This window comes from Bufo gargarizans, chromosome 4 (genome assembly GCF_014858855.1).
Source record: "Bufo gargarizans isolate SCDJY-AF-19 chromosome 4, ASM1485885v1, whole genome shotgun sequence".
Taxonomy (NCBI): domain Eukaryota; kingdom Metazoa; phylum Chordata; class Amphibia; order Anura; family Bufonidae; genus Bufo; species Bufo gargarizans.
The window spans coordinates 42,888,022-42,900,499 of record NC_058083.1 but is presented as its reverse complement, the minus strand read 5'-3'; the positions used below and the strand labels follow the sequence as shown (position 1 = coordinate 42,900,499).

General features: G+C 43.3%; 1 protein-coding gene across 2 annotated transcripts in view; it reads right to left on the bottom strand.

Moving 5' to 3' along the window:
* Window positions 1–674: 674 nt before the first annotated feature.
* The window catches only part of XKR6 (XK related 6), a 271,723-nt gene continuing 259,919 nt past the window's right edge, over window positions 675–12,478 (bottom strand). For both annotated transcript variants that reach the window (XM_044290396.1, XM_044290397.1), the window contains one exon: window positions 675–1,639. In XM_044290396.1, the coding sequence (XP_044146331.1) occupies window positions 675–1,639 (965 nt within the window). The remainder of the gene's footprint in view (window positions 1,640–12,478) is intronic.

Here is a 12,478-nt window from a genome sequence, read left to right as displayed (position 1 = left end):
TGGTGTATGATCAAAGGTCAACAGTTTTTTGTTTTTTTTTGTGAATTCAGTGCAAGCAGAATACAGCTGACCATCACATAGCGCCTTTCCCAAGGTCCCGTTGCCTTGTTAACCCTTTGGCTGTTGCGGGAGAGGCCAGCAGTAAAAGGGTTAAAGCAAGAGCCGGGTGGTCCTGCTGGATATCCCTGGTGTGAGACGACACGTGGGCCGCGTTCGGTCTCAGCGTTGTGCCCGACCCTCGTCAAAGTAGCCAGATGAAAAAAAAAGGCTTCATCTCTTTCTTGACTGAATAACCACCAGTTTTGCATTAGAGAGGTGACAGTAGTTAATGAAACTCAGCACCAAAGGGCATAAGGCAGTTAAAGGTTAGTTTGTTCTATCAGCACCAGTCCCATGAATTCTCTACACTTGGTGTATAATGTATAAAATACAGAGCAGAGACTTCTTTTCCCCACCCTGGATAGTAGCATGGATGCTTTAATACTGTTTCTCGTGTGTAAAACACCAAAGGTTAGTCCTCATTTTTTCTTTGTTTTTACTTACAAAACATAGAGAATATCTTTGTATACATATAGCGACCATAAATTAAGCTTAGGAGAAGCTCTCTCTTTGTGTTTTTTTCAATGAGCTGTGTTTCTCGTAAACAAAAATAAGGTTCCTCTGGGGTTGGAGCATTAGAGAGAAGACTCGTACTGGAGAAGCTCGTACAAGAGAGGACCGTCTCTATATCTTATACCTACAGCTGTGGGTGTGACATATTGAAGAATGTTGATAGTCCTTCTTAATCGTCTGTCAACAAAATGAGCATCCCAAGCTGGGTATCGTTTTCTTGGCATGTCGATCTTTATGAGGGGCCCCTCTGGGTAATAGGGGCGCCCAGATGGAGTGGATGGCACCATTGGTCTCACCTGGAAAACGGGCAAGCATGTGTCAGCTGCTAGATCATCCTGTTGCTCCGACACTGCTCTGGTAGGCGTTGCCTGGGCCCCCCGGTGCCCAGGGGTTTGGGGTGCCATGGGCTCAACATCAGGGGGCAAAGGAATGCCCCAGAGCAGCTCGGCGCAACAGGAGCTGGCAAATATCTTAGCTCGTGGCCCCATGGGATGCAGCACCCCATAGTATAGAAGCATGAATGCGATCCCGGCTGCGAAACTAAGAAAAACACAACACAGTGCTGGCACAGCATAGGAGTCAGTTGTGTTAGGGTCTCTGTAGAGATACCATAGGAACGTCAAGGCAGCATTCTCTGTCAGAATAACAGTGTAATAAGCAAACATTCTATATCGAGTCCGGCCTTCCTTGACATTAAACCAGCAAAAAATGTACACAATGCCTACCACCATGTTGAAGAGGACCTCCTCCCATTTGGACATACAGAAGTCTGTCCCACCATGAATGATCCAAAAGGCCATGACACACCAGTGGACTACTACAAAGATCCCAAAGTAGAGCTGGAAGATTGAAGCAAAGAGGGCAAAAGATATAACTCGGGATGATATGGTGAAGAGTCGCCAGAAGAGATGAATAAGTGCCCCTCTGTAGCTCATGCTCTTCTTATCATCCCGGGAGTCCCGTAGGAGCTTGTGATAGGAAGCTAGCACCCAAGCTAGGGACATCAGGGAAGCCACAGAGGAAACACCTGCCATAAAGTATAACAAAAAAAATAGAAGGTTATAAAAAAAATATAGAATAAAAAAATAATAACTCATACATTTACTTTTTTTTAGTTTCTGGGGCAAACAAAATTTAATGGGTTCTCCAGCTTAGAAAAATAATCATCATATACCCTACTAGGCGATACAGGGGGGTTTCTATGTTCATGATCCTCATTTCCTAGAGTGGAAATCAGTTACAAAGAGCGTCTCTTGCCCTGGATGACCTGTCCTGCATTACACAGTGATATGAATGAACACTGTGTAATGCTTCATTTCTCCTGTGGTGGCGCTGCAGGGAAACTATACATTAACTGATCACTGGGGAAATACCTTGACTTGTATTTTTACCATTTGTTTAGACTGCAATAAGGCAGTATATCTCTAGCTACATATCTTGTGCTTGGTAAAGCTCTACCATAGAAAATTATTTAAGGTTATAACAGAAATAACAAAGGCCGGCTAACGTTGTCCGATCCTACACCGGACCGCATATGAAGTAACAACATGGGTACAATGCATCCTGTTTTGTACAATTGGAAGATGACAACAGAAGCTCATTGTCAGGAGGTTACCCAGCCAAAATTTTGTGCATGGCTGTGCTGGGAGGGTTGCAGTGCCGGCTAGTTATACCCGGCCAATTAACCCTCTGTGTACCAACCATGGCTTGTTTTTTGAATGTATCCTTTATCTGCTGACTTGGCTTCTACTGACTCTCCTGGTATTCTGACCATGGGTAGTCTCTAGATTAACCTTTGGTCGGCTGTTTGGGCCCTAGCCATCTCTCCTGGTTCTGACCCTGCTTGCCTACTACTCTTTTTAACCCAGTCATTCTGGTAGGGGTGCTTCTAGTAAACTGGCACCAGTTTCCTGCTACATTACTCCACAAACATAACCTGGGTCCCTAGCAGTCAAGCCCATCAGGTCTTGCAGTGGGCTGTAGTGAAGAACCTAGGGGTAGCCTTAGCTTCTTCCCAACTGGAGTGCTGAAGGAAGACTGGTAGCAGTTCCTGAGTTTGCTGGCTGTGGTTCCAGTCGGCAACCATAGTATTTCATTACATTCATAAATGAGAAGACATTCCTATGATGAATGATTTGGATCATTGCATGTCAACATAAGAATTAAGCAACTACAAATATAGGAAATATACTCAACAGCCCACCACCACTGGATGACCTAGTCTTTGTAATTGACTTTGGTATTTCATGCTGCTCTTGCTTTTACAATAGATTTTCTACTGCCAGTTAGAGAGCTACATAGATTTTTGTATTTTTCTCGTTTCAATGTGCTTTTTATGACTACACACCATACCAATCTGATGAGAGGAGATACCCACACCTCATCCATTATCCCTTCGGCTCGGTTTGTCACCAGACTATCACATTGTCACACTCAGTTCTCTGCTTTCTGCCTACAGGGAACGTTGACTGCATGATTGAATTTTGATTTTAGCATGTGTAGGTATGACAGGATCTATTTTTTCAACATTTTTGTTGTTTTGTTAAAAAACTAAACAGAAGACACGTGGCAACAAAGGCATTACAATATACAAACTGGATTCCAAAAAAGTTGGGACACTATACAAATCGTGAATAAAAACTTAATGCAATGATGTGGAGGTGCCAACTTCTAATATTTTATTCAGAATAGAACATAAATCACGGAACAAAAGTTTAAACTGAGAAAATGTACCATTTTAAGGGAAAAATATGTTGAATCAGAATTTCATGGTGTCAACAAATCCCCAAAAAGTTGGGACAAGGCCATTTTCACCACTGTGTGGCATCTCCCCTTCTTCTTACAACACTCAACAGACGTCTGGGGACCGAGGAGACCAGTTTCTCAAGTTTAGAAATAGGAATGCTCTCCCATTCTTGTCTAATACAGGCCTCTAACAATCGTCTTGGGCCTTCTTTGTTGCACCTTCCTCTTTATGATGTGCCAAATGTTCTCTATAGGTGAAAGATCTGGACTGCAGACTGGCCATTTCAGTACCCGAATCCTTCTCCTACGCAGCCATGATGTTGTGATTGATGCAGAATGTGGTCTGGCATTATCTTGTTGAAAAATGCAGGGTCTTCCCTGAAAGAGATGACATCTGGATGGGAGCATATGTTGTTCTAGAACCTGAATATATTTTTCTGCATTGATGGTGCCTTTCCAGACATGCAAGCTGCCCATGCCACACGCACTCATGCAACCCCATACCATCAGAGATGCAGGCTTCTGAACAGAGCGTTGATAACAACTTGGGTTGTCCTTGTCCTCTTTGGTCCGGATGACATGGCGTCCCAGATTTCCAAAAAGAACTTTGAATCGGGACTCTTCTGACCACAGAACAGTCTTCCATTTTGCCACACTCCATTTTAAATGATCCCTGGCCCAGTGAAAACGCCTGAGCTTGTGGATTTTGCTTAGAAATGGCTTCTTCTTTCACCGTAAGTAAAATATTGTGTAACATCTTTTTTTCTATAAAGGTATGGCCCATACCGACCTTCCCCCTATGTGCCCCATTATCCTCAGCATATGATCAATCCAATGTCATCTGCGATGATCCAGCTGAATATTAGCCACTTATCTCTATAGGTTACCCCATAATAGCACTGTCGCCGTCTATATATATGAGACCGCTACGCATTGAGCATATGTTGCATCAATATATACTATATTAACTTCATCATTGGATAAGCCTCCACCTGTCTAGCTAACTGTTAGTACAGATGGAGAGCTTTTTGAACATTGTACTTGATGAGATAGGGCCATGCGTTCCACGGGACCGGATATTATTATTGTCTGCGGTCCATTTGATGGAGGAGGCGCGGCCTATAGCTGGCCGAAACGGGTTGTTTAGCCGGCAGGATCTTGGAACCGGATGTGACGTGCGGCCGCGTTCCATAGGGCGGAAGTACGGCACACATGCGGTCCATAGACCGGAAGTGATGTAAACGGAGACCTCAGGAAACCGGAAGTGACATATTCGGTGTCCTGAAAGCGGCAGATTCAAATCAGCTGAGGATGGGGTATTTAGGGAGGTAGGTACTTCGGTTTGTGTATCCATCTGGAGGCATAAGAAGCCATCGCTAGAGAAATGTAAGTAGGGACCTTGTGGTCTGTCTTTGATTTACCTATATGGACTTTGGCATGAAACAGATATTTAGACTATGTTTTTACAGTCTTTGGATAATATGGCCTCATCTAAACGGGCTTTTGACCAAGTTGGCTGTCCAGGAATATAAGTAAGTGACCCCTATTGGGTTGAAATACTAGTAACCTTGTATGAGGGTTTATTCTGATATATCTCTAACTTCCATTTACAGGTGGGATGTATCTAATGGTCCGCTTGGTCCCATACACATATCAGCATCTGCGTATCCGATCCTATGTCCTCCACATGTATCATGAGTATATCTTAAACTATCCTTCTATGTAACGGTTTACCTATGACTGTCTTTTGACCCCCTGATGAGCCTAGTAATAGGGGAAACGCGTCGGGGTATTGATGAGAAATAGCCTGGGAACATATTGTTATCATAATATTCCTTGCAGGCTTCTCATAACGATGCTGTAGGATTTATCCTTTCCTTTGCACCTGTTTATATTTGTCTCCGTTTTTTATCTATGTGGGCTGTGATCTGCACAGGTATCAATTAAATGCGACACAGCTATTGTCCGTTATATATACGGGATAGCCAGATATCGCCTATTGAGAGGAGGGTATACACAGGGCAGTCAGTCCAGGAACGAGGACAGGGAGTCTCCACCATCAGGGGACGTCCCTGGGCTGAGCAGTGATTTAGGGCGAGAGTAGGGACAGGCTAGACATCTATACATTCCCCTATATACTGCCCTGTGTGCACCATACCTCTATGACCAGATCACTAGGTGGTTGTCCCGTGTAAATAATGTTTATAATTTATATAGTTTGTTTCACAATTTTTTTCACTGGTGAATCACAAAGGTGGTATTATTTTATTTGACTATATCAGTAAAAGTTACGTTTTAAAGGGTCTAACTCTGCTGAAACTTCTGGCTTCTTCTTTGCACTGTAGAGTTTCAGCTGGCAACGGCGGATTGCACGGTGGATTGTGTTCACTGACAATGGTTTCTGGAAGTATTCCTGAGCCCATTTTGTGATTTCCTTTACAGTAGCATTCCTGTTTGTGGTGCAGTGTCGTTTAAGGGCCCGGAGATCACGGGCATCCAGTATGGTTTTACGGCCTTGACCCTTACGCACAGAGATTGTTCCAGATTCTCTGAATCTTCGGATGATGTTATGCACAGTTGATGATGATAGATGCAAAGTCTTTGGAATTTTTCGCTGGGTAACACCTTTCTGATATTGCTCCACTATCTTTCTGCGCAACATTGTGGGAATTGGTGATCCTCTACCCATCTTGGCTTCTGAGAAACACTGCCACTCTACCCAATCATGTTGCCAATTGACCTAATTAGTGTTAATTGGTCTTCCAGCTCTTCGTTATGCTCAAATTTACTTTTTCCAGCCTCTTATTGCTACTTGTCCCAACTTTTTGGGGATTTGTTGACACCGTGAAAATTTGAATAAACGTATTTTTCCTTTAAAATGATACATTTACTCGGATTAAACGTTTGATCTGTCATCTACGTTCTATTACAAATAAAATATTGACATTTGCCATCTCCACATCATTGCATTCAGTTTTTATTCACAATTTGTTTAGTGTCTCAACTTTTTTGGAATCCGGTTTGTACATAAAAAAATCACAAGTAAAGAGGAAAGCACAAAAACATATTGTATCTTCTAACCCTCGATGTGGCATACTTGGCTCTATGGAAATGGATGGGGCTTAATGATTAGTGGGGTTAGTAAGGGCCTTAGGTCTACCTATGCATGTGGAGGGCCAAAGGAGTGGGGTTGCATGGGAGGAGGGGGTTGTGAAGAAGTTTCTGGGGGGCATTCAAACACTTGCTGTGGGGCCCAGGCATTTCTAGTTATGCCAACACTACTTACCATAACTCCCCAGGTCATTTCTTCTAAACAAACCCAGGCAACGTTATACAACCATGGCTATCACTATTTATATTGGCATTGTCCCGACAGGGCCGATGTTTGGTTGATGCTGTCCAGGTGAAAAGGGGTAGAGGTAGCCATACATGAGCACCATGCATGTGGCTCTGTCCAGTGGTGTAGCTATATGGGCCCCACCGGTCACAGTCGCAATCGCACCTTTAAGCAAGGGGCCCACAAGTCCCCTTCACCAATGCTTACCTGGCCACTATAGCTTCATCAATGCTTCACTTAAGAGATCCAGCGATGCAGGGTGAGTCACAGCCATAAACATACTTTGTGTGGCAGCTGGTGGAGCTAAGGAGCACTCACTTGGCCCAATTTTATAATTTGGTTCTCAGATTCTTGTCTATGAAAGGCTGTGTAAAGAGAAGCTTGGATGGAAGGAGGTAGTGTATGTAAAGGCTGCAAATTAGTTCACAGGTGAGGATGAGGTCTTCTCAAATGAGGATGGAGTACAAATTGGGGGGGTCCAAGCTGAGCCTTTTTACGTGGGCCCATAACCCATTAGCTATACCCCCAGCTCACTTCTCATCTAAGGAAGTAGCTGGCTCCATAACTCCCATAGACTTCAGTAGAGATGGCCATGTACATACATGCTCGATCGCTGGGAGTGCTAGCCATCTGAAAGAAGTTACGGTATTTCTGATGAGACAAACTCTTTTAGCAAGAGGTATGATAATATTTCTTAAGTCTTGAGATCATTTGCCTTAAAACTTAAATATTGACTTGTGGTATGCTTAGAATCACAACTGTTTTGTTAGAGCTGTCATCTTAATTCAAGGATTTATTCTCATGCCAGATTTGGAAGAAATTTTCTCTCTTAACATGGAGCAATCAATTTCTGCCTCACAAGTTTTTTTTGAGTTCCTCTGGATCATCACTGTAAGGTTTTAGGTTGGACTTCAAAATGGTGTGTTTCATGGCTGAAGCTTCCAATCTCTACAGGCCATCGACTGTGATGTAACAGTAGGATAGGCCATAACTTACGATTGATAGGGGTCTGATCTATGAGACCTTCGACGATCTTGAGAACTAAGGTGCAGAAGCCCCTTTACTTTCTGCAGTTCCGTTTCCCGCTACCTGCTGTGAGGGGGTTGCAACATGGATCCATATTACAGGACCACAGGTATAGTCTGAACAGTCATCAAGACTAGAATACTTTTATTTTTTTTTAGATCCAGGCAGCGCACAGTTAATGCAGACCAAGCAAAGACTTGCGGGTGTAGTAGTGATAAACCAAACATGAGGCAGGCAATTTGGGGACTTGACTGGAGCACAGTGTAGACAGACTGGGTTAACTTAAACACAGCTGAACTGAACTTGGTGTCTTAAATACCCATTGCCTGGAGAAAAGATAAGGAAGCATCAGGCAGGAGCATGAAAGCAGCAGCATAGAGTGATCAACGACCAGGACGGTGGATGGTAAGTAGCGCAGTGTTCGGTGCCCACAACAGGAGGGCGGTGGTCATGGACCGTAGACCTAACAGTATTCTCTTCCCCCTATACTCCCTCTTCTTAAGGCTGGTCTTTTGCAGAAATTTCTTTAATAGAACAGAAGCATCAATATTCTCGCTTGGCTCCCTAGGCCTTTCCTCTGGACTATAGCCTTTCCAGTCCAACAGAAAATATGTTTCACCATTGATTTTTTTTCCATTCCAAGAATTTTCTTGACTAAGAATCTTCCGAACTGATAGGAGAAAAGACTTATGCAGAACCTTTACAGAATCCATTGAAGACCACTGGAATGAGCAGAGACACATAAAAAAGAATTTGGTACTCACAGCGATGCAGGATGTTTTAATTTATAACAGACAGGATTGATTTTCTTGATAATTTCAAAAGGTCGGAAACAAGGAACCAGTTTGTAGGATGAAACTTTAAGCTTAATTTATTTTGTCGAAAGCCATACCTTGTCACTGTAGCAAACTGAGGAGGATTCATCTGAAAAGACGCTTTTTCCAATGCGGTTTTGGTTTCCTGCCAGATTCTAGAGAAATTCTCCACTGAAACATTAGCCACTGGAACTCCTGAGGAGGCAGAAACAGGTAGAGGGATGATGACCATATACAAAAACTGAAGATTTACCTGTGGACTTGCTGACATCATTCTAATGAGAAATTTGCCCAAGTTAACAGTTCAACCAAGTCATCTTGATGTTCATTGGTGAAGTGGTTAAAAATCTCCTCTCATTAGATTGGGGATGAGATGCAGATGAAAATCCAATGATACATCCAGGAGTTTGCAGACTATCTTCCAGAACTATGAAGTAAATAAAAAACACCTCTGTCCGCCATGATATGTTGTGGGAAGCCATGGAGACAGAAGATATGAAGTATGAACAACTTAGCCAACTGAGAAGCAGACACCCAGCCAGGCATTGGTATAAAGTGTACTGTTTTTGAAACCATCAACCTCTACCCATATAACTGTACAAGCAGAAGAAGATGGCAAGTCCATAATAAAATCCATAGCCATGTATAGCCAGGGAGCCTCAGGAACTGGAAGAGGGAGAGGAAGGCCAGTGGGTTTTTGTCTTGGTGTTTTGTTATGGGCACATGTGAAACAAGCTGAAACATTGTCTTGTACATCCTTGAACATGGTCATTGAAAGGGTGTCAGTTTCAACATTTTTTCCTGTGGCATGGAAATGAAGGAGAAAATTAAATTGAGCAAAAAACAAGGACCATTTGCTTCAGGGGGGTTAAGCCTCTATACAGACCGGAGATATGTCAAATTTTTATGGCCTGTGAAAATTACCACTGGGTACTGGCTCCTTCAAGAAGATACTGCCACTCTTCCAGAGCCATCTTGATGGCTAACAGTCTTCGATCATCAATGGAGTAGTTACATTCAGAAGCAGTAAAGGCCTTGGAAGAAAAAACTAATGTTATCATTCGGCCAGAAGAAGATTTTTGAGTTAGGACCGTAGAAGATGCATTAACTACTACAGAGAATTGCATATTGGCATCTAGGTGATGCTGGACTGGAGCCGAAGAAAAAGCCTGTTTTAAAGACAAGAAAGCCGTTTCTGCTTCAGAAGTCCATTTTTTAGCATCTGCTCCCTTACAGTAAGTGCTGTGAGAAAAGAGAAATTAGGAATAAATTGTCTATAATAATTCACAAAACCTTAAAAAAAAAAAAATGTTAAATTGCTTTCGAACCAGATGGATTGGGCCAGTTCAATACAGCTGATAATTTTTGGGGGTCCATGGGAAGACCTTGGTCATAAATGATGTACCCAAGGAACGGAAGTGAAGATTTTTCTAAACTTATTTTTAAAATTTAGTGTAAAGGCAATTCTCTCTCTGGAGCTGTTTTCCATTTATTGTCTTGTCAGATTTGGATTAAATTGTAGGTCCTGTACAGGTCTAGTTTGGTAAAAATTTTGGTTTTACACAAGCAGTTAAATAATTCAAAGATTATGGTAATATTATTGAGACCTTGGTAATCAATACATGGATTCAGAGAACGTCTTCTTTTTTTTTTATTACAAAAAATTATTTTTTCCTTAATATACTCCGACAAGGCTTGAGATAAGGATCCAGGAATCCGGTCTATAGGACAGTCATAGGGTTGGTGTGAAGGTAGGGTCTCTGCCGCCTTTTTGTCAAAGACATTGGCAAATTTGTGGTAAGCAGCAGGCAGATCCTTCAAGTTCTTAGGTACAAGTGGAGGTCGAGCAGGGTGAACTGAGGTCATTTTTCTTGACAAACTAGTCCACAATGAAGAACGTCTCCAGAATTTCAATCGGGGACAGGATTATGTTTTCAGAGCCAAGGCAGCCCCAAGAGAAGAGAATGAGGCAATTCTGGAAGCACCATCAGTGATATATTTTCAGAGTGGAGGACTCATTCCAAAGATTTGGTAATGAATTGTATGGACTCAGACAGAGCCCTCCCATCAACTGAGGTCACTACCAAGGGTTTCTTGAGATGTTGAACTGGTGTCCGGTACTGATCCACTATTACAGATTAAGCATATGGACAATGGTTGTGGAACCACTGTGCCAAGTAACCGGTTTGACGTTGGGCCAAATCCTAAGGTCGTTATTCGAGCTCTTCCCCGGTGTTCACCCTTCAACCCCTATACAGGGATGTGGACTTCACTGTGGGTTAGGGACCAGACCACTACCTCCTGGGATTGTCCTGGTACACTTGGCAGCTAACTCTTGGATGCAGAAACTCTGGTGCAAAGCACCAGGAGCACAGGGATGGCATGATACAGAACCAATGTACAGGCAAATCCAAGGAAAACACAAATGTAGGCAACCGACAAGACAGAGAGCACTGGCAGATGAACAGATCAGGAGCCCAGACTTCATGCACTAGGAGACACGGACAACAGGAACGGAACTGGAACTAGGACTCTGTACAGACATAGCAGACTTGGCAAGATGGACGCCAAGGACTGGAACATAGTTCAGACATAACAGATTAGGAAGGAAGGACTTTAGGAACTGGACACTTCAGACACAGCAGACATGGCAGAACATTCACTAGGACACTCAGACAGACTGAAGCTCCAAACATACTAGGGCAATTACTATGATAAAGACATAGACAGATTCCAAACGGGTCAAGGCAAAACATGATACAACAGACAAGACAGACATGACATAACATGAATGCAAAACCTAGGCAGGTCATAGCACTCAAATCCAAATCCAAAACTGACAAAGAACTCAGGAACTCATATAGCAGACTCAAATGAGAACATAGACAGGTGCACACGAACAGAAAGAGGGTGTCAACCCCTACAAGGCACACAGAGAACACAGCAAGCAAGGGCAATTAACCCCTGCCTTGCTGAACAGAAAGGAGATACAAACACAATTAACCTGTTAACACCACAAGTATCCGTGGCCAGTACGCACAAGACAGTGGCGGATGTGCATTGCCACACCGACACATGGCCTTAGATGCACACCTACACATATCCGCCAACCAGCCCACATGCCATACAATGGAACACGTGAAACGATATTGTAATATCCAGCACAGCATGATGCAGGAAACAACCTGACGAACCAGAATCAAGGAGGTAGACACAGTAAACCAAATACCTCCAAACGTCAAAGTCACAGGCAAAGTCAAAGGTGTAGAGGAGTTGTCTTTGCCCAGGGTTGCCTCTACAACTAGTCTAGGCTTTGAAGTTTTCTAGCTTCTTGGGACAAGTGCAGGGAAAATGACCTTTACCACCACAATATAGACAAAGTCCTTTGGCACTTCTGTGCCCATGTTCCTCCGTATCTCCTTAGCTTGTTTCCAGAACTGCATGTCAGTTTGTGTGGCCTGGGTTACTAAGCATCCAGAGGGGTATGTATGTCTTCTGTTCTTCTATTCTACCTTATAGTCCCTCCCAGAAGGTTGCTACTTGCGCCTCTTCATATGCGTATTGGCCCACAGTAAGGGCCCAAGCACACGGCCGTTGCCGTTTTCCATTACACAAACCGTGGACCTGCCAAATACGGATGCCTGCCTTGTGCATCCTGTACTTTCCTCAGGCCCTATTGTAGAAACGCCTATTCTTGTCTGCAAAACGGACAAGAATAGGACATGTTCTATAATATTGCGGAACGGCCGCACGGATGCGGAACATGTAGATGACATCCATGTGCTGTCTGTCCAGACAGGAATTGGTGCGGCAATAACTCTAAATGAATAGCACATAAGTTCAGACATCCACAGAAAGACTTTGGATCACCGTCATAGCGTGGGGGAGGAGACAATCTGGGTGCAGAACCTCCAGAAGAGACGACTTGCAGGAGCGGTGCAGC